General features: G+C 43.5%; 1 protein-coding gene across 7 annotated transcripts in view; it reads right to left on the bottom strand.

The window, feature by feature from the left end:
- Positions 1 to 26,661, bottom strand: part of DBNL (drebrin like) — a 100,682-nt gene extending 74,021 nt beyond the window's left edge. For 6 of the 7 annotated variants that reach the window (XM_078666743.1, XM_078666742.1, XM_078666746.1 and 3 more), the window contains exons 1-3: positions 26,458 to 26,649; positions 2,650 to 2,705; positions 2,010 to 2,122 (exon numbers count right to left, since the gene is read on the bottom strand). In XM_078666743.1, coding sequence (XP_078522869.1) covers positions 2,010 to 2,122; positions 2,650 to 2,705; positions 26,458 to 26,540 — 252 coding nt within the window. In that variant the 5' untranslated portion in view covers positions 26,541 to 26,649. Of the gene's footprint in view, positions 1 to 2,009; positions 2,123 to 2,649; positions 2,706 to 26,457 lie in introns of all 7 variants that reach the window. The other variant, XM_078666740.1, reaches the window with a different exon arrangement.
- Positions 26,662 to 26,897: the final 236 nt, after the last annotated feature.

The raw sequence follows: 26,897 nt of genomic DNA, 5'->3' as shown, positions 1-26,897 counted from the left end.
GCGCTGCCAGTTGTTCGGGAGACCATCAATGGGAGTCAGGACATATGCAGATCAAGTGAGACTATCCCGGACTGGTGGTAGGAGTGTCTTGGACATATTTGTACTTAATGAAAGTTGTAATTGGATAAAACTCTTGAACACTTTGTGTATCATGCTTTAAGGAAAGACACTTATCAGGCCACTGTAGACAATGAACACCAACACATTCTGCAGTGTGCTTGTAGCCCTGAACAATTCGAACTTTCTTACACATAATCTTGATTAAGACAGTGAAACACTGATTTAGCTGTGCACCATACCTTTTGGGGAAAAAGACCGTAGTTAAGTTCTTGGTGCAGCTAGGAAAAAAGACTTACCAATTAAAACTTGCGTTTCTGAGACAATCACAAATGAATGAGCTCAAAGGCTAAAAGGTCTCGACCAGAAATTCAGTTCTCTTTTTATTTTATGTTGTTAAACAAGTTAGTTTGCCAAAAAAGTGAAATTAAAATAAGCATCTTTGGTATGTACGACAGTCAGGTACTGCAACAAAAATGCACTACTAAAGTTACTTGATATGCCTACTTAATTTACCCTCCAGAAGGTAGACTGTATTCAAGTGTAGAAATACCCTGTGTTTAATAGACGTTATGCACTACAGACTGAACAAGCGAATGCGTGGTAGAGAAGTTCAGTCCTTTTCAGATTCCAGAAGAGACTTAGGAAATCTGGACCCTTCATGTCATTTCAGGTGTCCTCCCTAGCTGTTCTCTTTACTCATTTGGCTATTCCGAAACTCCGGCTTTAAAAGAAGGAAGTGTCAGTTTTGCTGGAGGGTGAGGACCTGAAAATTGAAAAAAGAGAATATGCTGTATAATTCATCAGCCCCCCCAAAAAAGGACAGGTCACAGAGACACATTCGAGCTCTATGGCTATTCAACTGTCAAGTAGAAATGATACATTTCAAAATGACTACTCTTCAGGAAGAGTTGGGTCCGTTATTACAGAAGGGAATTTGAAAGATGCAGACTTTCATATGCGGAGGATGGATGTTCGGAAAATGTCTAGCAGTTGCAGCTGCTCATTATCGTCAAAGCGAACGTGTGAATCCTCGTCTAAATGGCTAGCTGATAAGTTGGAACACCACCTAGGAATATAAATTATACTCAACGCACAAGGTGTTGTTACACAAACTGGGGTTTTCAATCAATCGTCAATAAATCTCACTTGCAAACGCAACAAAAACAAAACCTCTTGGGTTCAACCCCCAATACGATCAAGCTGAAGGCCTATACCACAGAGCAAAGAGTACTGACATTTCAGCGCCTTATGCTCTTTACCAGATGTCACAGTCTTTTCCAGTAATTGTTCTAAACCATTTGGGTACTAGCTTCTTGTCTCGCGTTGGTGCCCAACAAGGGGCTGCAAAAGCAGCCACTGCAGGAATTATTAGCATGGCAACATTCTCAAGCAACTGGGATCTGTTGCTCCAAGTAAACGGCTGACTGATGTGGTGCTGACAGAAACATTTATTTAGTGGGCAGACCGCTTGCAGAAAAAAAAGCTGCAGGTTACAAAAAGTAAGCGGTGCAATAACAGGATGGAGTGTCCCCATATCAAGCTTTTTGCTTAGAAAACCTACAGTATCAAAATCTGTTTTGTTCAGCCGCATTGACTACTGTGCTTTAACATTCTACAACTCTCTACTTCTATATTACAATTAAATGAATCTCAAAACATTGCAACATCACTGACTGCCGACACACCAATGTAATATAACGCATCTCCATCACTGTTGCAATGCAAGTTAGTAGAGTCTTCCATTTCCATGTGACCAACTTTATACACAAAAGACTCCCACTAATGCCCACATCACTGGCAACAGACTCTTCAACACTTGGATATTCGTCAATCACTGACTTCATCAACTAAAGTGCATTTCACCCAATTCATGTCTCTATGCTCTACAATTCATTGGAGTCACACCGATTCCATCCTTCTTCAGACCTTTCATGGACTTATGTGCATACCCAGTTGATGAGGACGTTTTTGGTCAGGCCAGAGTTTGGGTCCTTCACCCTGCAGAAGCCATACATCACTTTGCCACTGTTAAGTTCCTCCACCATCTCCTCTAGGCCACCATCTTAATAAAAAGGAAAGTGAGACATGATCATAAGATGAGAGAAGGTGCAACAAACTTTGAGTCTTTATTGTGTTGACTGTGCCAGCCTAAAATGATGCAGAGATGCCAAATAGGAAAACGTCTTCACAATGTTGTGGTGGAAGATACAGCATTATCTATTAATGTTATGTGTGTGACTCCAAGCACTGTTTAAATAAATCAATGTTCTTTCTCCAGAATTATCTTAAATAATTACTTCAGTGAGGTACTTAAATACTTTATCCGGATTATCGCAAGTTACTGGTAGACTTTTCAATAGAGGACCATACAAAATGATTAGTATTCAGTGCTTCTGTAACCCCCAACCCTGATATTTTGACTCCACAACACCCACTTCTACTTCAGGCAAGTGACTATAAATACGTCTGCAGTTGCCCCTAGCCTGTGCCTCTAACCATTATAATCCAGGGCAGAGATTTTACTCCCCTTCCCCGCCCCAACCAGTATTTTTATCCCACTTAGTTTTTAGTGGATCTACCATTACTCACCTCCAGTCCCAGCCACACGTATATCATTGCTGTTACCCTCATAGGTGAAGAGAGCCCTGGAAGAAGCAGAGATAAAGAGGGTTAGAGGATGAGTTCTGGAACTCTCTCCAAAGCACAGCTGCAGTGTGACCCACCATCAGAACAGCCTTTAAGACGGACATTCTGCCCCCCAATGTTCCTCTCAATACAACACAAATCTCCCTGATCCAATGGGCACGTTGCTCCTCTTATTCCCACGAGCTTAGGATAGGGAACCTACCATAATGTTCTCCCATCAGTGGAAAACCAAGTGCAAACCAGTCTCCTTAGCCAACATCGCCAAATCATTTCGAAGGTCCTCCTGAAAACTGGGCTAATTTAGTCCATAAGAAACACCACACTTTTTCCAGAAACACCAGTCCACAGATCCCAAAAGCAAGACCTGGTCACTCAAAACAGAGCACAGATGTTGGAATGGACCTTTTGCTACTGGCTTGAACTCGCAAGGGACTTGCTACTGCTCATCCTAGATCACATGTACAACTTAATTTCAAACCAATACCTGCAGATTCCTTGCCATATAAAAAATACAGGTTGACCAACTAAGATTACCCATAGGCAAGGGATAGCAGTTCGGAATCATTTACATTTTGAGTTGGCAGCAGTGTAGAACTTGAAAAACTCAATAAACAAATTTTGTCTGAGGCAGCTGACGGGAGCTTCCTCCACAATTTTCATAAGAAATTAATGCACATGACGAGTTTAAGGGGTTGTTTGGGAATTCAATACAATCGCTCGCCATGGGGAATGTGAATATTTCCCCCTATGCATTTTTTTTATAAAGCTGCAGGCAAATTCATTGCAGGGACACCATGAGTGAGGTAAAAAGACATAGTAACATAGTTGTAGCCCAAACTTCATAGGATCCAAAACCATGCTGAGAGACTATGCTTAATCCATGGAACTCCGATCACATCACACGAGCTGAACTCAATACACGGCCTACTAGTGAAACAGAGAATTAGGTTAAAGATTATCTGTGTACACTCAATTGTAATGGGGCACAAGCCCCAGATACCTACAGAGGTTGCATCTCACTACATGTCAATCTTAAAACTCTTATACAACCACTACTAGGGCTTTCTGCCGCCAAACATCCCAGAAGGAACAAACTTAAAGGCAAAAGTATATGCCTGCTAGGATCCCATTTCTGGAACAACCAGCAGAGTCTTCAGGGAACTGCACAACCTACCCAGTTTCAAGGAAAACAGTTATAATTTTTTACAGTATGGATCGATCTTCCATCATCAATGGCAAATCCAAATGTAATATGGGCATCTCGAAAGTGGAAATACTGACTTTGTGTAGCAGCAGAGGAATGTAAGGTGTCATGCTCTAGGTACGGAGTTTAGTCTATGCACCATATGCCATCTGCTATACACATTGAGGGCACTGGCAGACAGAAATCCTATTTCAAAAGACTTCTCACAGCCAGGCATTAGCTTTAAGAACTTGGATTTATGAGTGCACTCACCGATTGACCAGAGCAAGAACCTCAACAACTCTTTATTAATGTTATGCTACCCAAGCTTATGAAGTGGGACTACTACCCCATGGAGTCTTTTTGGCACTAAAAGGCAACATGGTATACTCTTTAAATTAATGGCCTGGGTTTGATTCTTTACCTGAGACCCCAAATTATTTCAGTAAACAGCAATGAAAACATTGAAATTTGAAACAGGACCCATATGAATGCCTTCTAAGTAGGAAGTCTACAATAATACCAACAGGAAACATTCCAAAGGCGCAAAAACAACATTAAGCAAAATTGTCAACCACCAAATGCTTGATTATTGTTAAAATTGAAACTTGGTGCAGTTAGTGTATCCCAACATCATCCCGGAGCTAGGCTGCCTAATATCTCTACTAGCTTTAGACCCCATGATCGAAGATTGAGGATTTCATCAAACAAAGTGAACGCTGAAAAATGTAGTATAGAATCAGAAACAACACACTTGACTTTTTTGAAAAATTATAGCTCAGGACTAGATAATTTTTATTTGCATAGTTAATTAAAACCATTGCAGTACAAAAGAATTTCAATTTAAAAACAAAAGAGTACATGCATAAAACTACAGACATCACATTTCTTGTATTTATAAATTATTGCTAAAAGCGTAGCTCTACGCCGGCGGGTGAAGCTATAGGGTATGTAGTCGCTTTTTATAGCTGCAATTCTGGCATTTTCTGCTTGCATAACCTCAGATATTTTACTAAGCAACAGTTCAGTTGTGGATCGGTGGATGTGAAGCATGCCAGTACTGCTTGCCTCCTTGTGCGTGCCCCTCGTATGTTAAATTGTCGTTTTAACAGTTGTTTTCATTCCTTTAAAAGTTCTTTGCAGGAGCATAGTATATGCAGATCTTCTGTCACTGATCCACATAAGTGGCATGTGGAACCTTCTTTCTCCCTTAGCCAAGGTGGTAAGTGCTATATACATGGTAGCAAGCAGAGCCTATATTTCATGAAGCTGATCTTTATGTTTTTGCGTACCCCAGGTTAAAATAGTTATGTGATGTGGGCTTCGCGTAGGAGTTTAGAGTCATCCATCCATGGGAACTTTTTGATAAGGCAGCCTTGTCCTCTAGCCACGAAAGATGTTTCACTGTCTTCCATACCAGTTTTTTTTTTTTTTAAAGGTGGTGGCTGTTTCCTAAAGCTGGTTTAGGCCCATGTTCTGTAAACTGCTGTTGAGATACTCCGCAGCAGGGTTTGCAGTGTGTAATTGAATCTCCTTCCATAACTGTTCGTTAAGAGTTCCCTGTTCGGCTTTCCTCACTTTATCCCAGTTGATGATGTAAGCCCCTTGCAATTGATTGTTTCTACAGGCCAAACTCAAGTCTAATTTGTGCAGGCGATGTATATTTAGGTAGCCCGAAGATGATCCTGTATGCAGTTGTTACTGTGGCATCCCCTGTTTTGGCATCTCTTCCTTTCTGTGCCTCGCTGCCATAGGTGATTGTTGGTAGCAGCTTTGCGCGGACCACCTGTGACAAAGGCAGGATCGAAGGGCTTTTTAGTTTTGTGTGTAACGTTTTTAAGGAGATGGCTAGCGCTAGGCCTTTATGCCTAAACCTTTATCTAGCTTTACTCCCAGGTATTTATATTCTGTTGTATCCTCGATTCTGGTCTCTCCCCAGAACCAAACAGGTGGCTGTCTCCTTTTTTCCCCAACCATCACGGTTCTGGTTTTGTCCAAATTTATCAGTAAGTCGTTTGCGTTGGAGAAATCGTGTGTAGCATTTAAAAGGTGTTGAAGCCCTACTTTTGTTTGACTGATCAGGACCATGTCGTCGGCGTATAGTACGCAGGGTAGCAATATGTCTCCTATTTTTGGGGCGTGTTAGTTACACCGGATTCATTTTGGGACTAGATCCGCTATAAACAGATTGAAAAGTGTGGGAGCCAGAACCCATCCTTGTTTCAGCCCTTTTTCAGTTGGAATCCGCCTTGACAGGAAAGACCTGTTGCCTAGCTTTATCCGCACCCATGTGTCAGTATGCAGGTTTATCAGAAGATTTAGTAGGGACTGTGGCAGCGTCCCAGCTTTGCAGTTTAAGCCAGAGTATGTTCCGGTTGACGTGGTCAAAGGCAGCCTTGTAATCGATGAAGCATAGGTAGAGGGGCCTTTTGGCAGATTCTACCTTATCCATAAGCATTGCCACGCTGAGTATGTTTGTAGTTGTCCCGACTGATTTCGTGAAACGAGTCTGATGTAATGGAATTGCAGATTTTTCTTTGGCCCATGCCTGGAGCTCCTCTAGTAGTGTTCCAGCAAAGAATTTAGCCTGGTTATCCATTAGGGCCACTAGATGGTAATTTTGTGGTTTTGACTTGTCTCCAGATTTGTCTATTGGTGAGATGATTGAACCCCTCCAAGAGGATGGCAAGATGTTCAGCTCCCTTATTTCTCCAAATAGGGGTTCCAGCACTTCTGCCCAAAGCTTTGGCTCTTGTTTGTGGAGGACTGGAGGGATGCCATTTGGGCCGGGAGCGCCTTCTCTCCTACCCTTTCCTATTTGCCGTTCGATGAAATTAGTATGGTTTACGTACGGATCCTCTTTCAGTTTAGCTCAGGACTAGACATGTTGCCTGTTGTAAATTGAGAGGTCAGACAACCCCCAACTGCAACATATATTAGTCTTAGTGCAATGTATGGACTGAATAGTAGAATACACATGTAAGACCATGTTAAGGAGGCAAAGGAATGCATGGGTATCCATAGTGTGCAGTATTATTACCAATGGGGATAAATCCAAGAAAGGACTATGACCGGATGGAAACAGAGTCTGAAGTATTATATCACCCAATAGAACGACTTCTCCAAGGATTGAATGAGGGGTGGGGGGGTTGATACTTTACTCTTTTCTCTGTCTGATTTCGACCATTATGCATCAACGCATTGCCCACAGACATAGAATGGGTAAAATCTTTTGATAAAGAGGACATATCATTGCTCTATCTGAAGAGACATGAAACTTACCTTTCATTCATACCTGTCGGATAGTATATGCGCATGGATGCCTACACGTCTGCGTGCATGGGTGTCTGCACATGTATGTGTGAAGTACATCAGTGTGTGCATGATCGTTGTGCACCATAAAAACAATTATTAGCTTTATTAATGCTTTTACAAGAAACCATGATCTTACCCAACCTGACATCACAAGACAACTCCTCTACCACCTGTTCATAACATTCTGTTATTCAAGACCTGTTTGTGCACCTCTATTTAATCTACCTATTAAATCTTGAGGTGCTGGGCAAAAGAAGTAAAATGTATGTGCTGCCCGCAAGGTCAATGGCACAGTGCTGCAAAATGGACAAAAGGACATAATGACATCACTCTACAAAACAACCAAATAAAGAATGTCACTCAAGGACACAAAAGAAAACATGGTACCTGGCAAGGCTACAATGTATACAAAAGCAGTCAGGAGATTTGGATCTCTGATGGTAATAAACAGAATCCCTTCAAATATATCTTAAAAGCCTTATGGGCTGCTTGCCAATCAATACCAGAGACAAATGTAACTTTCTTCTCCAAGTGTTCTGGAACAAGCACTAACAGAGACAACCACATAGGAGCTTCCAATCACAAGCTATCTTTCAGCTAGTCGAAGAAAAGACTTCCTCCCTAAATTCCTCAATAAAACTGGAAGCTAGATCCTTGGGAGTAAAGGGATATAACCCCAAACACTCAACTTCTACTAAACAGGTCTTATTATCAAACTATTTTTTCTTCAGGAAACTGCTTAAAACATAGCAGTTCAAACAATCACTGCAATAAGAGGTGTGGATGTTCAGGAGGAATGTGGAATTTAATGCTCAAATTCAAGAAATATCTGTACTCAAGATGCGATTTATGGGAGAGTGCTGTGTGAGCAGTATGACCTGATGATACTGTAGCTATTTTTGAAGATTGACAGGAAATTAAACCAAAAGCGACAAAGCCAATATGCCATGGTACGAACCAGTCACAGTAGATCACAAATACAAATGGCTATTGGAGGTGTGCTTTTATTTTCTATCATGCAACCTAATAAGGTGAGATGGTCTAAATAGCGGATCTGCTGAAACAAAACTACAAAATGTTCCCTTAGCTTTCATCTATCCATACAAGCTTTTCAAAGACAAACAAGAAGCCTCGAAATCCTGAAAACTGTACACTAATCAACTAGAAAACCTGAGCACCTAGGTCAAAACCACAAAAATAACCTCCCCAAACAGAAGCAAAGAACCAAATAAAGTTATTGAACAATAAAGATTAAACCATTAAAAAAAACTCATTGACACAAGCAATGCAATAATAAATGTCTGCAAAGAAAAAGTAAGACCAGAAATCAACTTTTATCTTGCAAATTCCCATTCACCGTGCACCCAAATGGACACCTTCTCTCTCTCTTACTGACAAATGTCTTTATGTCCCCAAAGTCCATCTTACAAATATTACTTATTGCACATGTATTCTCAAGTCCATCACCAGGGAAGTATTTAGGCAGCTGCTCAACATCATCAGTGTTTCCAAAGGCACCCTTCTCATTTTGCCTCTTTTGAAAAATCTAAACATAACTAGACAAACTCAAGAATTATTGTCCAATCATCCACCACTCATTCATGGGCAAACTCATGAAGAAGGCAGTCACACTCCAGGTGCATGACCAATTCAATACCCACGACAACAAACTTACTCCTAAGGGAACATAGTCAAAGTTTATGCCTGGGCTGTTGTCCAGAATCAGTGACCATTCTGTTGATCATTCTCCAAGGCAGCGCTGCTGTTTTAAACATAATCAACCATGCACTATTAAGCACCCCTCAATACCCTGTACATTTACGTGGAACTAAATTGCACTATTGTAGAATTGGGATTCCCCAGTTTATTCATCCATCAAGCACTAGTTCATCCAACCAAACAGCACTGAATTTGAGCATGACCCACCAATGTGCCTGCACCTCAAGGCTCAATCCCATCACCACTCATCTTCAATCGCCACATGGAACCACTGGATGTGCTCCTGAATTGCAAACTATAAAGGTCAACTTCTAAGCAAGCAACAGACAGCACATTCAAAAGTGCTCAAATATAGCATTTCATTTTCAAAATACTTAGGGTAACATCATTTGTCACACAAGCAAAGCTTTGCAAAATAAGCAATGACAATTGGGAATACACATGAAAAAGTGTCTCCCCAAAAACAGTGATTGGGGATTCGCAAACAAAGAGAAACTACTACTGACCTCCCTTCAATTAAAAAGAAATAGGAACCTAATTAAACATAATTTGGAATAAGCACCAGGCTAAGATTGGAATGGAGACTTTGATTTATAACTATATATAGCAAACAAAATCAATAAGATAATGTAGAAACATTGACAATCGAGCATTCATTCCGAGATCCAAGAGAGAAGGGATCCTTCATCTGAAGCAAAATACAAGAAAGAAGAATCCTTAACTAGCTAAGTTAACAAAGTCACTCTGACAAACCTCAACAACAAGGATGAAAGAATTTATTTAAAGAGTTTTATATAGCGCTGGCTAGACCCGAAGGTATCAGAGCACTTTACATGAGAAACAGATATAACTTTAAATATACCACAGATGAGAAGCAGCAACAAAACATCATCTGAAACAACTCTCCAATTACCAAACACTTTTCAGACTATCAGAGCAAACTGTCTCACTATGCATTTCATGACATTAGCCTTGGTCAGACCTATCTAGAGCATGAGGAAGAACATGCAAGGGCTGTTAGAGGTTGGGCATAAACCAGAGGTGGAAAATCTGAGCCTGTAGGGTCATAATGTCAACGAAAAGATGTATCATAAATGAATTGTAGGAGAGTAGGATCTGCTTCTTATGTTTACCCCCACTTTTTGCTGATGTCTCACTGTTTTCAACTTAGACTGGCTGGGATCCCGCTATCCAGGACCCCAGCCTAGCTGCTTTCTCCTCTAAATTGATTGCATGTACTTTGAGTACACTCCAGATTGGATACTGGGGTACCCCGATCAGTCCCTAGTATATGGTACACCATGTACCCAGGGTATAGGTACCACAGAGGCCTCCCAGGGGCTGCAGCATGTATTATGCCACCCCTGAGAGACCATTCAAACTGACACCACAGGTCTTCTACTGCAGCCTGTGTAAGGTGGTGTATGCACCCCTTACTTAGATATAGGTTTCCTATATCTAGTCTAAGCACTGCACATATAAACCTATCAGTCACCCCTATGGCAGGCCTTATCAATCCTGAAGGTAGGGTGCTGGGTTTTGTGCGAGAGGGTGCCCATGCATGAGCAGAGCTCCTCTGCAGCCTTCAGAATCTATTCTCCAGGGTTGTCTGATGCAGACATACCATATATACTTAAGTGCATTATAACCTTGCAGTAAATGATAACTATAAAACAGCTGCACAGAAACATGTTGTGTTTGGTGTCAAACACCTTGGAATCATTCCTCCACACCAGTAACTGGTGTGGAAGTATGATTGCTCCCTTGTAGAACCACTAATGTGGGGCACCGGTCTACCTGGTAAAAGCTCTCTCGACCTGAGCATCACAGAATGGATGCTGCCAGCCACAGACACGAGTCTGCCCTCCTGCTGCTGAGCCAAACTCGAGCAGGGGAAGGCTTGACAATAGGTTTCCTGTCACAGGGAGGTGTGACCACGTCCCAGACAGGATTTAGTGTATTGGGGCTGGATGGGTACACTCTGAGAGTGTTTGAAAGTCTGCACTGGGGGGCACATTTGGTGTCCCTGTGCATAGTCCAGCTCAAACCGATTGCAGGAGCCATTTGCTCCTGCTCTGGCGTGAAACTGGACAAAGGACATGGGTGTACCCACCCCTATGTTCCTGTCCCTCCCCTAGGAGGGTCCCCAGAGTGTGTCCAACCACTTTCTTGTGTATAAAGTAGGAACCCTGACTACAGGTCTTTAGATTTTACCAGGACTAAACTCTGCAAGCAGAAACCAAGTACTTTGACGATCTACTCTACACTGGATGACTGAAGAATCTCCCTTGGAGTAAAGGAGTTACTACCCTGCAAGGCAGGCACCTTTATCGCATCTGACCGGTTTGCATCTCCCGAGCACCTATGGACTCCAAAGATTTCTGCAACACAGGGGGTGGGTTCCTGGGTGTCCCTGAAGTTGATTTGACTTATCAGCAATTCTGAGACCAGTATCACTTGTGGGAACCGTGCAACCTGAACCCCTGTGCACTGTGTACTTTTGCAGCAGCATATGCTTTTTGGCGATCCCTGAGGCTGTGCTTTGGGCTACGTGTAGTCCTGACCCCATGCAGTAATTGCACCGAAGATTTCTGGCCTACAGTCAAAGAGTGTTCCGTGGTCTGGTATTTCGTGATTCAGCTCGAGGTCCCTTCACAATCCCTGGTCCCTTGGAATGTGGTTCCCTGTGAAGGTAACTTAGACTTCTGTTGGGCTTTTCTGGTTGCTCCAGACATGACATGCCCCGACTCTATAGCTTGGAGAGTTCCCAGGATCTTGCTGGTCCACACCGAGCCGTCTTTCCACTGCCTGCATGGGTTGCATTTGCCATGGCTTGTTGGTGTTCAATCTGGACACTTACCCCCTCAGCACTCGACACCCTTTGTGGGACAGCTCACCTCCAGACTTTGGTCGACGTCTCCTGGTTCCCGTGGCTGCAGAGTCAAGCACCCAGTCATCTCACGTGAAGCACCTGGCATCGGTGCGCATTCGTCTACTGAGCCCTGGTCACCCTGAAGTGACCCAGACTCTGTCCTCTCTGCTTTCACGTTCTTCTCACCTCGAATCCAGGCTTGGATTCCACTGGACACTTTTCATCTTCACGGCAGCAGCACTTCATTGAGTCACGCCATTGAAAACGACAAAGGTTTCCGACACCACTTGACCCCTATGCACCTGGCTCCTCTGGGATAGGTAACACAGGTATCTTGGTACTCACAAGGGTGCTGGCCTTAGAACCTTCTATGTTCCAAAGGGTTTGCTTGAAGTCCTCTCCGAAGTGTCCTTAAACTCTAAATTTCCAACTGCAACTTTCCCATCGAGTTGTACAGAACTCGCGTCTGTGTTCACACACTGCACCCGTCCTCCATGGGACCCCTGTGTCACTACTTTGGGTGGTTCCTTGGGGTCCGAGCGATTGCATTTGCTCTAGGCACTGCGTCTAGTTAAGTTGTGGTTGTTATACCATTTTTTTTAGTATATGGTTCGGTCTCCCCCTGGAGCCCGCTGTGTATTGTGTGATTTACTGTCATTCTATTGATTAATAATTGTGTACCTTGTGCCCTAATCTCATATAGAGGTTAGTAGAGAGTGTTTAGTAATAAATATATATATTTTATATATCTCTTGTGTGGTTCTCCTTTTATTTGGTTATTCAAGAGGTTACAGACTGGTAAAACAAGCTGTTTTACATTCCTTCAAGACTTAGCCTGAAGGCTGCTCTCCATAGCTACCACTAGGACAGCTTTCATAAAGGTTATCTTTGACCTAATCAATAAGGGTCGTTTGGACTGGTACAGGGTGCCCACTTTAATTAGTGGACAGCATATACTAGGCCAACTTCTCACATGAATTACTAGTTTGTTTATGAACAACAAATGGGTGTTATTGTACAGTTTTTGCAGAGTTCAACTAATTGTATCCATAACAGCAAAGAGAAAAACTGTGTTATATTCAGTAAAGCTGAGATCATATTAGAAAGAGTGTTATAACAAAATTTAGTATTTCAAACAATTGGTCTTCACAGACTAACGCATGTTGCATGTGAAAGGCAGATGAAGTAGAAATGGGGCGTTTTACGTAAGGCTACTATAAGGAAAATACATGTGTAATTAAACACCGACTGATACCCCTGAAACACTGTGAATAGGGACTTTGCTTCAGAAAGAAAAGTGCTGACAACCTTTGAGGAAACTAAAGTTGGAGATTATGGTCATATGGTCATGTGAACAGACCAATATTTGGACTGTTAAGAATGATAATAAAAAGACTTAATGTCAATAAAAGTTGTCCAAATCGGAGCATAAATGTATACAATGAAACAGAAAGACAACGTATGTATACAATGAAACAGAAAGACAAAGGATCAGTCCGAAACATGTGTTTCAGCTCACAAAGAAAATTAGCTCAAGCAGTTGTATTTTTTGATTTGCTAATGTTGAAAAGATCTTCAATAACTTGGGCGCCTGGATAGCGGATTGTTTAATTATTTTATGGTTTATATAGTCTTAAATCAATTAACTGCTCCACATTTTCACCCCCCAAAATGAAAGGAATAATTTGCATTTATATCACTGCAGAAAAGATCTCACCCTTTGACTACAAGTGCTGGTTTAAAGGCACAGACAACAAACCCGCCTTGTTAAGTTTTGCTGCCATCCAGGAAGGGCTCTTAAGTAGAGATTATAACCTTCACTACATCTTCAGTTACTTTGTGATCAAAGAGTGAGTACTAAATCCATCCCTAATTCAGATAATTAGTTGCAAAGTCTATAGTGATAACCGGTGGAAGCATTTCTAAATAGTGGGCTCTTATGTTTATTTAAATTTGCAACGATACATACCCCCGACTATAAAGATTTTGTCACAATATGGACTGTGCTGGAAAGATTTTTCCAGGCTGTCTAAAAAAAATTTACAGCCATAGAAAATTAAAGCATTCTGGTCTACACAAACCTTACAGAGACGGAATTTGGATGTATATTAATGGATCCTCCAAGTCTTCCAATTGTCAAGAAAATACCACAGTCTCTTGCCAATTAAGAGTAATTATGTGAATTTCTTTCTTGTTGAGCCATACTAGCACATACAAGTCATTCAATTTAATTTTCATTCTCATTACCACGTATAAGAACAGTCTCACATTACGCTTCCCAACTTGTGGAACTTTGTATCGCACTTAAAAAATGAGTATAAAGGAATGTTATATTATAGCAGGTCTTTACAATTTCACAAACTGTTTCCAACTAAAAAAACAGAAATATCCCAAATCTACTTAAACACTAAGCAATTATGCAAAATAGTATTCACCAGATCCTTCCTTCACTCATAACTCAAACGTGAAATAAGAAAGTGTGTCCTAGCAAAGGCCAGGGTTGACAAACCTCACACAAACTTCCCAGCTATTATCGCTAACTATATTGCTGTTGCATAGGTACTGAAAGTGCAGTGTCCTTTATATGAGTTGGCAATTAAATTGAGGTAAGCGGTGAAGTTTGACTACGGACTATGTTTTACAACTTTATACTATATAATAAAATATTGTTCATTAAAAACCTGAAGATATTTTGGGATTATTTTACATAAAAAGCTTCCTGCATTGTATGGTCAGTCTCTGATCCGTGTATTGCGTCTGACATGGTATTCTGCATGGGTACAGTTTCCTGCACGTTGTACAGAGATTTTCGGATTGGTTTATGAATGTCATATGGATCTAGTGCAGAATACATCTATAACTTTGCACTTCTAACCACACTGGAAGTGTTAGACACTAAACTGTTGCCTGAGAGTCTTCTTACAACCATTAGAAACCACTTCTGCATAAAAAAAACCTTGTCTCGCAATTATAAAAATTTGAGGTCTGGGACCTCCTCGACACTACAGCTTCGGGCATCTCCTTCTTCACGGAGACCTGGATGAACGCCTCCTCATCCCCCGACATCGCCATAGCCATCCCGGACGGCTACAAGATCACCCGGAAAGACCGCACCAACAAAACCGGAGGAGGAATCGCCATCGTCCACAGGAACACCATTAGCGTCTCAACCAACACCGAGGAAACCCTCACCACCGCCGAACACCTACACTTCCAGATCCACACCGACCCAAAGACCACCCTCAGAGGAACCCTCATCTACAGACCCCGGGGCCCACGCACACAATTCAGCGAAGCCATCGCCGACTACATCAGCCCGCACTCCCTCGCCTCCGCAGACTACATCCTCCTAAGGGACCTGAACTTCCACCTGGAGAACTTCAACGATAACACCACCACCACCCTGCTCGACAACCTAGCCAACCTCGTACTTAAACACTGGTGACCACCCCCACCCACTACGCCGGACACACGCTCGCCCCATCTTCTCCGCCAGTAACCACGTCACCTACAGCCACACCACCGGCCTCCACTGTACCGACCACAGCTGCATCCCCTTCACCTTCAAGAAGACTACATCCCACCACCACCCGCAGCAGATCCCCCCGCAGAAGCTAGAGAAAAATCACCACCGACCAGCTCACAACGTCACTAAGCCAGAACCCGCCATCTGACCCCAACGCCGCCGCACGCAACCTCGCACAGTGGATCAGCAACTGCGCCAACACCCTCGCACCACTGAAGAACCCTCCTGGCAAGCCCGGCAACAGAATAGCCACCTGGTTCACTGACGAACTCAAGGACTCTAAGAAATCCTGCCGAACCCTCGAGAAGACCTGGTGCTGCGAACAGGCGGCAGAAAGCCATGCAGCTCTCAAGAACGCCACCCGCATACACCACCAACTGATCCGCACCACGAAGAGGACTTCTTTCAAGGAGCGCCTACACAACAGCAAGGAGCTCTTCAGCATCGTGAAAGAACTTTCCAACCCCAGCGCCAACTCCAATGACATCCCACCATCGCAAGACCTCTGCGACGCCCTCGCCACCTTCTTTCACAGCAAGATCGCTGACCTACACGACAGCGTCTGTGTCCAGACTCTGCCATCAGCCACAGAACCATCACCCCCCTCAACACCTGGAACCCCATCAGCATTGAAGACACCACCCACGTCATAAACACCATCCACTCCGGCTCACCGTCCGATCCATGCTCCCGCCACATCTTCGACAAAGCAGACGCCGTCATCGCACCCCACCTCCGGAACATCATCAACAACTCCTTCTCAACCGCCACCTTCCCAGAGAGCTGGAAACACGCAGAGATCAACGCTCTACTGAAGAAACCCACAGCGGACCCTAAGGACCTCAAGAACTTCCGGACCATCTCCCTTCTTCCCTTCCCAGCGAAAGTCATCGAGAAGACCGTCAACAAACAGCTGACCACCTTCCTCAAGGCAAATGGCTCCCTCGACCCATCCCAGTCCGGATTCCGCGCCAACCACAGCACTGAGACCGCCCTCATCGCAGCCACCGATGACATCAGGACCCTGCTCGACAACGGGGAAACAGCCGATCTCATCCTCCTTGACCTCTCAATCGTCTGCCACCGCACCCTAGGATCTCGCCCCTACAACACAGGGATCCAAGGAAGAGCCCTGGACTGGATCACATCATTCCTCTCCGGCATATCCCATAGAGTCCGCCTCCCTCCCTTCTACTCCGCGTCCACCAAGATCATCTGCGGCATACCCCAAGGCTCCTCGCTCAGCCCGACTCTCTTGAATGTCTTCATGAGCCCCCTCGCCGCCATCGTCCGCGCACACAACCTCAACATCATCTACGCCGACGACACCCAGCTGATCCTCTCCCTCATCAAAGACCCAGCCACCGCCAAGACCAACATCCAGGAAGGAATGAGGGACGTCGCAAACTGGATGAAGCTCAGCCGCCTGAAACTGAACTCGGACAAGATGGAAGTCCTCAACCTGGAACCATCCCCATCTGCCTGGAACGACTCCTGGTAGCCCACCGCGCTGGGCACCGCACCGACACTCACAGACCATGCACGCAACCTGGGATTTATCTTGGACTCCACGCTCACACTGTCCAAACAAGTCAACACCATCTCATCCTCATGCTTCAACACCCTGCGCATGCTCCAAAAGATATTCAGATGGATCCCCACCAAAACAAGAAGAACCGTCACCCAAGCCCTCGTCACCAGCCGGTTGGACTACGGGAACGCCCTCTACGCAGGAACCACAGCAAAAACTTCAGAGAAGACTCCAGCACATACAGAACGCCTCCGCTCGCCTCATCCTCGACATCCCTCGCCAGAGCCACATATCCGCCCACCTGAGAGACCTGCACTGGCTTCCAGTCAGCAAGAGAATCACGTTCAGGCTCCTCACCCACGCACAAAAGGCTCTCCACGACAGACTACCTCAACAGATGCCTCACATTCTACACTCCGTCCCGCCAGCTCCGCTCCACCAGCCTCGCCCTCGCCACCATCCCACAGATTAGAGGAACCGCCACCGGAGGAAGATCGTTCTCCTACCTGGCTGTCAAGTCCTGGAACTCCCTCCCCGTCCAAGTTCGACTGACCCAGGACCACCTCACCTTCAGGAGACACCTCAAGACCTGGATGTTCGAGCAGTAGCAGCACCTCCCTCCCCCTCTCACCCCCGCGCCTTGAGACCCTCACGGGCGAGTAGCGCGCTTTACAAATGCTATGATTGATTGATTGATTCTGCCGTTGTTGCTTAACCAGAACTTTATATGAGCTACCATATGTTTTTTCCCCCTCAGGAACTGCAGATATTAGGAAGTTAATGTTACTTGAAAAATGGTCTGACGTGTTGACTAGCAACATTTACATAATAGTAATTATCAGTTTTAGTTGACTCAGCTCCCGGATACCGGCAGCAAATTTTAGAGTGTGTAGCATTTAGCTATCTTACGTGGAACACCTCCCACAATTATTTTTTGCACAGAGGTTTTATTGGGAAACCCTTTCGTTTTGAATTTGTTCAAAGAGTATTTAAATGCCATAGCATAGTCCCGATAGTATTCAAAATAACTCTGTCCCGCTTACCAGAGCTAAATGAAAGCAAGCAGCATATTGTGTCTCACTATGCTCTCTCTTTCAGATTAAATTGGTTCTCCATTACCCTTCAAAGTACTAAGACAAGTGGCACAATACTTACAGGATGTTTGGAATCACTGAAAGCGACACACCTGCAATCCCACGGTGGTACTCTTGGGTGTTAAAATGGTTATAAACACTCAGCTTCAAGTGTATCAGGTTTGAAATCTTCATAACAAACTGGACAGAATGCCATGGCAAAAATGTATCTGTGTTTCGCAACATGCCAAGAAATTTCACAGAAGAAACAAAACTTTTTATGGGCAGGTCTAACTTGCCGTTGTCTCTGGAAAGAGAATTAATTAGAGTGGACTTTGGATTATTCTTATTCTCATGAGACACACATCCACCCTCCCTAGATATAAACAGCTCGTTTTGTATCACAAACCCTGGATATGCCACCGACCAGGCAATCTCCATTCACACAGCTAGGTGTATGAACGTATAGGGTACATATGATGTTGGCTACACTGTTAAATCTCTGGGAGCAAGTAGGATGAAGACAAATGGCAGGGGGCTCCAAAGTACTCACAGGCAAGGACTTTCGGAACCACACAATGCAATGTAATGCTACAAGGGACGCACATCTTTAAACAGTTTAGTAGTTTGATCTACAGTTGTGTACGGGCTGATCAGTGGTATATGGAAATGAGAAAATTCATAGAGTGAACAAATTCTTGTTTTAACATCTCGGTTAGTGTATTATTTATTCACGTCGCTATTTGTGTAGCAGATAACAGAATAATACCATGTTTTCCAGGGAGCCTACTTCTGTACTGAATCTCTAACAGCTGAGTTTGTCAAACAGCCACGTTCTAAATAGCCTATTGAAGGATTACAAGGTCATTTGGAGAATAAACAAAATGTGTATTTTCTACTGATTCACTGAGACGCCCAAGTCTTTGGGCAATAAACGCACGTATCCCTCCGACGTTATAAGGATATTAAGAAAACTTTCCCATCTGAACTCATACACCATCCTAATTTCAGGGAAGCAGACCTGCAAGTTAGTCTAAATACGCAGAAAACTTTGAAAGGAAGGTCTGGTGGTGTAACTATAAGATGCTATCTGTCATTTAGGATTACTAGTTAGACTTCGGGACAGTAATTTTATAGCTATTCCTCGTCTATTTTAAAAGCGCAGAACTGGATTAATATGGACATGTGCAGGGTAGCAACAAATTCATTGCCTTGTGTTCTATTATTTATGGGTGGCAAAAACTCTTTATGATCTACAATGGCTAATACGGTGTTCCAATAATCGTTCAGGTTCTGATACTACCTGACTCAGTTACTCATTTTTCTCACACTATCTAGGTCGTTGAGCTTTGCTCGTAGATGCTCTGGAAAGTGTGGCACAAGATGGTTACGGGATTAGTTCATCAGTGTCCAGAGTGGCAAAGCTATCTAGGAAAAAGTTAAAAAGTTTACATTAACAAAACTTACCCAAGACACTATCATAATTTTGCGAACGGCCAATTCATTAAAACATCCAAGATAATTTGAAGGGACAGAGGCACCACTGGAAGTTTGGGTTGTGAAGCTCTTCACTGATTTTGGTACTCTGAAGCGAACTGATGGATTTTCGGGGACGCTTACTTTCCCAGGGAAAGCCTGATAGGGGTCTGTTAATGTTCCTATATATTTTGGAAAACAGAAAGGAGATCAGGAGTAAAGAGTAGAAAACCAGTGGGGCAGTCTATGAAGGTATCAGGTCTACCCCTACAAAAGGAATTTGGCAGGGCGCCTTGCCATCTAATATTGATTTATTGCTTAAAGATAAGAGAGACAAAATTGTTGATGAATACACATTTCTTTCTGCTGGAGATCTAACACATCAACAAAGGAGAACAATTCTGGGTCTTCTGTGGCACCTTAAATATGGATTAAGAAGGATCACTTGAGATGGCCAAATTATTTTTCAACATTGAGCAGCAGGCGTAACTGAAGTGTGGCATGTGTAAGAATGTTTGAGGCCGCCATTCTGCTTTTAACAAAGTTAGATAGCTGTAGCATTCATTGGGACAGGGCAGAGAGATCCCAATTTAACGCAAGGACTTTATTCAATATTCTTTAGTTTGCATGAAACGGCAACATAGCATGGTAATCTTTTGTTAAAGCGCAGTATTTTCTGCTATTGGAATTACAAGCATGCAGCAACTGTGCAATACGGGGGCAGTAATCATATAACAGAATGTAAACAGTTCTAGTAATTTCAGATAGCATGTCATGTAAGTCTGAATAAAACTTGGAAAATCATCTGGTCCCCGGACATGGCCATTCTTGGTATTGTTTCCATAATCAATCATTTTGTTTGAATAACATATTCATGCCTAAAACTATCTTAGATGAGGTTTTTCTAGGGGGTAGAATGTTTAAACAACCTGAAACGCTCATGAAAATGTCACCATCTCGATTTCTACTTAAAGGGTTTTAACTTTTTGGGGGATGTGCTTACTTTGGTTCTCTACTTATTTTTCAACAATTGCCCAACAGATTCCTTGGTTTGTTATTGATCCTTTTAGTCTCTGGCCTGTGTGGTAAACAATGCAGTGATTGAGGCTGCACTGCAACTGTTCTAAAAGTCATATTTCGGTTTCACTAGAACGCTGTAGTAATTTTACTGTTCTCATAGCATTCTCCATTTCAATAACTGTAATACTGGGCAGTGAATTGCTGTGACATTGTTTATTAAAGCGAATTAATCCTAGAGTGATACATGTTACATGAAAACATGCTCCACATACCTGGGGATTCTAAGGCTCTTCAAGCATAATCTTGATTAACATCTTATTAACATTGTAACATATTTACTTCGGATTTCATTTCTAGGAATAGGTGGCCCAATGCAAATCACACCTATAATTGGATTACCTCCGGTAGACGAAGAACTTGAGGCCTGAATGACAAATTCACTCTGTTCGAGCACATAAAGGTTACCTTTTTGACTTAATGGATGCACCTGCCTTTACTCATCTCCCACAGGAATTGAATTTTTACCTTCATATTATAACTTTAATGGTCATAAAACTGAGACCAAGTGCTATGTTCGGTCCCATTTCAATGACATGTGGCACACAGTAGAGGACTTATATGAGTCTCTTGTATGAACACATCTTGGTTCAATGCTTTCTGATTGGTTAAGATATTTTATCTCTTGATATGAATTCAATACTGCAAAATCCTACGAAATGCCCAAGTGACGTCATTTGGAAAACGTAGCATATATTCAATGAAACCTAGACAGAAATTTCCAACATGAAAACAAAAACTGAAAGAAGGTCCTGCTTAACAACCAGTCACCAGGGTGTGTGAAACTAATGTAATAAGTAACTGCGAGCTAAAAGAAGGTCAGAGACCCAACAGTCATACAGGTATATAAACAGAATGTAGCCAAAGCAGAGGCCATAGTACAGATACAAAATTAGGCATTTTAAGTTGACAGAGGATGTGTAGTCAGCTGTATGAATGAGGGTATGGTGTTTAACTTGGCAGAGTAGAAGCAAGCTCCCACGAAAAGCCATAGGACTGATTTCCAATGGGGTCAGACAAAACGAATCAGAAAAGACGATGTGGTCTGACCACTGGGATCTTTGAAAACATAGCCTGTGAAGCTGTAGGATCATGCTTGGATATCCGAAAGCGATTGCAGTGTCAATTTTACATTGACAACTGAATAGGTAAATAATTCCATTTTAGTGTCCTTGTATGCATGCATGTATATATATATATATATATATATATATATATATATATATATATATATATATATATATATATATATATATATATATATATATATATATATATATCGTGTGAATTTCCTATCAGGTATATCCTGAGGATCAGGCAGGACTCCAACCAATGATGGACACTCCTGTTTTAAAGGAAAGCTTCTTAAAACGGATTGGTAAAAAGAATTAAAATATCAAGAATTGAGAGACTGGTCACCTCATGGACGCCAAATTACCTGGTTAAATTGATAACAATGTTAGAAATCGGGTCTCCAGTTGGCAGAGGTATACACCCTGTCCAAGTAGAGACCACAATCCTAGTCAGCATAAGTAACAACACAATCCTAGATTATCCTGTGCTCACCCTCCGACAGCTTGGCACAGAAGAGGTAGGCTTAACCCAGAAGGAAATGTGTAAAGTATTTGCGCAATAACTCATAGACCACAGTAAATACACCACAAAAAGACTCCACAACAGTTTAGAAAAATAGAGATTTATCAGAATAAAACAAGACTAAAACGATAAAAATCCAGCAAGTAGCAGTAAAGATATTGAATGTTGAAGAAATAAATGCAAGAAAGAGCTTAGAAGCAGGTGGCGCTAAAAAGGTTACTTCAGGTAGCGAGGGACTGGTGCAAATCCAAAGTGAAGGCCAACCTCGATGGAGCGTGGGCTGACTACATGTACTCTCTTGAGCCCGCTGTACACAGTACCTTGGATCCGGGGGCAGAGTCTGCAAAGCAAGGCTTTGCGTCGTCCATCGTCAGTTCCCGAGAAGCTCTGCGGCGAGGGAGTGTGGGGCTTTGCGCTGCATCGCGTCGAATTTGCCAGAGACTCAGCTGCAGAACCCACTTCTGAGGCCCAGAACTTGCAAGGGGCACCTCAGGCAAGGGTAGGAATAACAAGTAAGCAAAGTCCAACAGCACTGGCAAAACTACGGGAAGTCTTTTGTGTCCCTGAGACTTCAGAAACAGGAGGTAAGCTAACAAGCACTTGGAGATCACTTTGGAGGGAAGGCAGAGTTCAGCTCTCGTTCAGCAGAGTCAGAGAGCAGAAGGAAACATGCAGACAGAAGTCCTTTCAGGAAAGCAGTCCTGCCGAGTCCTTCGAGCAGCACCGCAGTTCTTCTAACGGAGATTCGTGTAGGCCCTGAAGTGTCTAATTTGGAAGGGTCAGAGACCCGGTACTTATACCCAAATGTGCTTTTGATGTGGGAGAAACTTCAAAAAGTGGTTTTGAAGTGCACAAGCACCCCTTTCAAGGCAGTCCTTTCTACCGGGTTATCTATGGGGACCACCAGCCAGTCGGGTGGGGTCAGGTCATTACACCTTAATGTCCCGGTGCTGACCAGCCCAGCCATCGGAATGCAGAGGGGTGTTCAGCCACCCCTGGCCTTGCTGGGTTTATGGCTGTCGGGTAAGAATGCACGAAGGGGGAACTGTTACTCCGTCCAATTGTGTATTAGAGGCAGGCTGGAGGTCACATTTAGCAAAGCTACGAGCGGAAAAAAAGCACATTGTCTGAAAGTGGCATTTCTGCATTAGTACTGCTAAATACAACCTTATTAGCAAAGCTTATTTATCACTACTAATCCACCCATACCAAATATGATAAAGCTACTCCCCTGAGATCAGGAATTACCACTTAGTAGCACATAAGGAAATTACCAATGCCAGTCTTTTAGGGGAATCGGCCTCACCATAGTGAAAAACTTGATAGGATGCTTTTTTACTCTCAGGACATGTAAAGCAGACACGCACGTCTTTCCCTTTGCTTACATAGCACTCTGCCCTCTGGGTTGCCAAGGGCTGTACTTAGGGATGACATATGTAAAGCAAGGGGGTTCATGGCTTGGCAAGTAGTTTTGCCTGCCAAGTCACAGTGACAACAAACTGCACATGGAAGGCCTCAAAAATGGTTAGGGTGCTACTTACATGGCCGACACAATCAGTGCATTTAATTTATAGGCCCTGGCACCTGTAGTGCACGCTACCCTATAAGCAAATTAAATATACCTATTGGGTATGTATGATCCAATATTACCATGTTTTAGGGGAGCGAGCAACAGCACTTTAGCACTGATTGTCAGTGCTAAAGTGGACAGAGTCCTACAGCCAGCAAAAATGGGTACAGAAAAATGGACGGAGGCAGGCAAAAAGTTGGGGGAATAACCACCTAAGGCTGTCAGATCTAACACAATACAACTCGCAAATCCTTAATTGCAATTTCCCCTATGAACAGAGCCAATGACCAATAACTGATCTTGCAATCATCAAGGAAAATCGCTGTGAAAATCACATGATGCACTCAAAATTCATTCTGAACCAGGTCAACCGATGTAGCTTTGCCATTGCCACTAATGTAATTACTGCATATGGTGAAAATAAGTTAATGAGAGTAATATCACATCGCTAATGGAAACATCTAATAGAAAAATAATTAGGTGAAATATGTAGTAACACATACACAAACTTATGTTGTGTAACTTGCAAAGTCGGGCACAGCATATGCATATCAACACACTAAAGAACAAATAAAAGGAAACAGAAATGGCTATTTAATAATAAAAATTAAAAAACAGTTCAGCATTGAAATCAGGATCATGCGTGTATTGGAATAGTGAAGGATCGACAGGTTTCACTGCCTTCACTCATGCTTGCCATTTTCATTAAGTTGTTTACCCACAATTATAAGTACTGAGCAGTTGCACTCAAGGCAAACTGAATTCCAACTGGCATGTTTCAACATGAATACATTGTCAATCAATTTTGCTTATAGCACACGTCCACTGGAGCTGGCAGTATGGTAAGTGGGGAACATGGGGTGGGGGAGGAAGAGATGGGGCAAGAGGAAGATCCGTCATTCTACTTATTTTATTCATGTGTTACCACCAGATGAAATTACATCAGTGACTGCGCTTTCATTCACATCCAAGTACCCAACAGAACAAAGGTACAAAAGACTCAAGAGATCCAGCAAAATGGAGCATACCAGACCAGACCACCTTACCTACAGGTCAGAGTACCAGTGCGAAATATAAAAGAAAAACAAGACTATCGACGTGGGTGAACAGAAACAAATCAAAATATACATATCTTTTTTTGTGAACCCGCGCTACGCCAAGCAATATGCACAAAAAAGAAAGGGGAAGATTTAATTCTCGGTGGAAGGTTCCGCTTCTCCCAACTTCTTCCTCTTCTGCACCACATTAACATAATTTTAGTTGCTTCTCTTTTAGAATGACCTTCCTATACCAGACACGTAAAAGTACTTGTATAAGGGATAGGAAAGGGTGAATAGCTGCATTCGGTGTGACTAAAACAGGAAATTGATCGCAAAATGTGGTCTGTGAAGCAGGGGGGGATGTTGTTCTGACTAAGAAGAACAAAGCTAAAGCCCACGTAGCCGGGATTCGTGAGTAAACAGCAGAGAGGAAATTGGTAGGTTTGACAAACCCCACATCATGTTAAAGTGTATCTCTATGTTTCTTTACGAAGGAGCAGGCTTTCCGGGGGCCACGCGCCCTCTTTTAGACCCCTTGCGCGACCTACTGTTAAGCTGTCCAAGGAGATGTCCCCTTACGTACTTGGGCTTATTGTTTATCTCGACCTTACAAGTAACTATGTTGCCTTGCTCCAAGAACTGTGTAACCTTTGTTAACGATGTAACCTGTAACTATGATCTGATACTCATGTAAAGCGCTCTGATACCTTCGGGTCTAGGCAGCCCTAAATAAAAGCTTTAAAATAAAGTATCTTCAGGGAGCTCTACAGCAAAGGACACTAAAAGTAGGGCTATGTTATGTATGGCGGTTCCTACGTGACATCTGTTATGCGTGGCGTCTGCACGTTTGTTTGGATCGTTTCGTTCCAATCGTCTCTCTAATTAATTTGGAATTGACTGACTTTTCCTTGGTCCCACCGCACTTTCCTAAGCACTGGCCAATTTGACTGACAGTACATTCAACCGCACCCACCGACATTGGAAAGGAAGTGCCCCAGAAGTGCCACAATTTCAGAAGTACCAGTCTGACTTGTGACTGACTTTTTCAAATCCCTCCAGTATTTCAATACACCTAGCATGACCGATTAAACCCGACAAGACATCAGGTGCGACTGACTGCCACATCCTCTGGGTATTACGTAGTCAGCAAAAGCGGGTGGTGGGGTTACAGAAGGGACATGTGTGATGCATGATCATGGGACATCTCTACTTTCCTCTGTTCTCTAAGGGAGTGAGTGCCCCTCCTCATACCCGGAAGTGCGGCCTAGACCGAGGGAAACAAGCGCCTGCAGCGGTAAAGCGAGGAGGCATTGGGAGCTGGCTGTGTGTGGGGGTCTCTGATGTTTGCTCGAAAAGGATGGGGCGCAGTAGGAGGGGCAACCGATGAAGGTGTGGGAAGAGCAGAGCAACAGCAGAATGAATAGATGGGAAAGCAGGATGGTGCGGAGTCAGGGGCTCGGATGAGGGGCAGGAAGCGTATAATTGGGGACAGGCGGGAGGGGGGGGGAAGGTTCTCCACCCATTCGAGCTCGGCTGGAGGGATCAGTGTCAGCAGGGGGAGGCTAATATGAGGGGGAGCATTTGGGCATAGGTGAGATCGGAAGAACGCCACTGGAAAGGGGGGAGGGGGGTGAACGAATCGGAGACACTTGGAATTGTTTGAGGGTAAAAGAGGCAGCAGGCGTGGACAGCACTGGGTTTAAAGTAAAGTGCATGGGCAGAGCGTCGGTAGAAACACATGGGGGTGCACAGCAGGGAAGAAGGCGCACTCACCAGTCGGTCCGGCTCTTCTCGGTCAGGACGTCCTCGTAGGCCGCCTGCAGGGCCGCACCATTCTTGCTGAGGTTCACAGCCATGTCTGCGGGTGCGTCGGTACCTCACTGCCGGGTGTAGTACCTCACCGCCCCCCTCTTGGGCGTGCCTCCTTCCCCTTCCTTGCACACTCACTCGCAGTCGTATCTCTCGAGCACTGCCCTCTGCTGGCCGGAGGGGGAACTGTAGCAGTGCTACCTGCAAAACTGATCCACGAATGATGGAGCAGACAGCACCCGTGGCATACAATGCTATTATTACGCTAGAAGAATAGATAATAAATCCTAAAACACGAGGTTGTGAGCCAATTGTATTGTATGTTCTATTACAGTGCACACTGGAGGGATCTTCCAGACTGGCGATTTTAAGCCAACTTCATGTATGTATTTTTGGTGTGGAAC

This window comes from Lissotriton helveticus, chromosome 11 (genome assembly GCF_964261635.1).
Source record: "Lissotriton helveticus chromosome 11, aLisHel1.1, whole genome shotgun sequence".
Lineage (NCBI taxonomy): Eukaryota > Metazoa > Chordata > Amphibia > Caudata > Salamandridae > Lissotriton > Lissotriton helveticus.
Note: the sequence above shows the minus strand (reverse complement) of the source record. Positions and strands in the feature narration are given on the sequence as shown.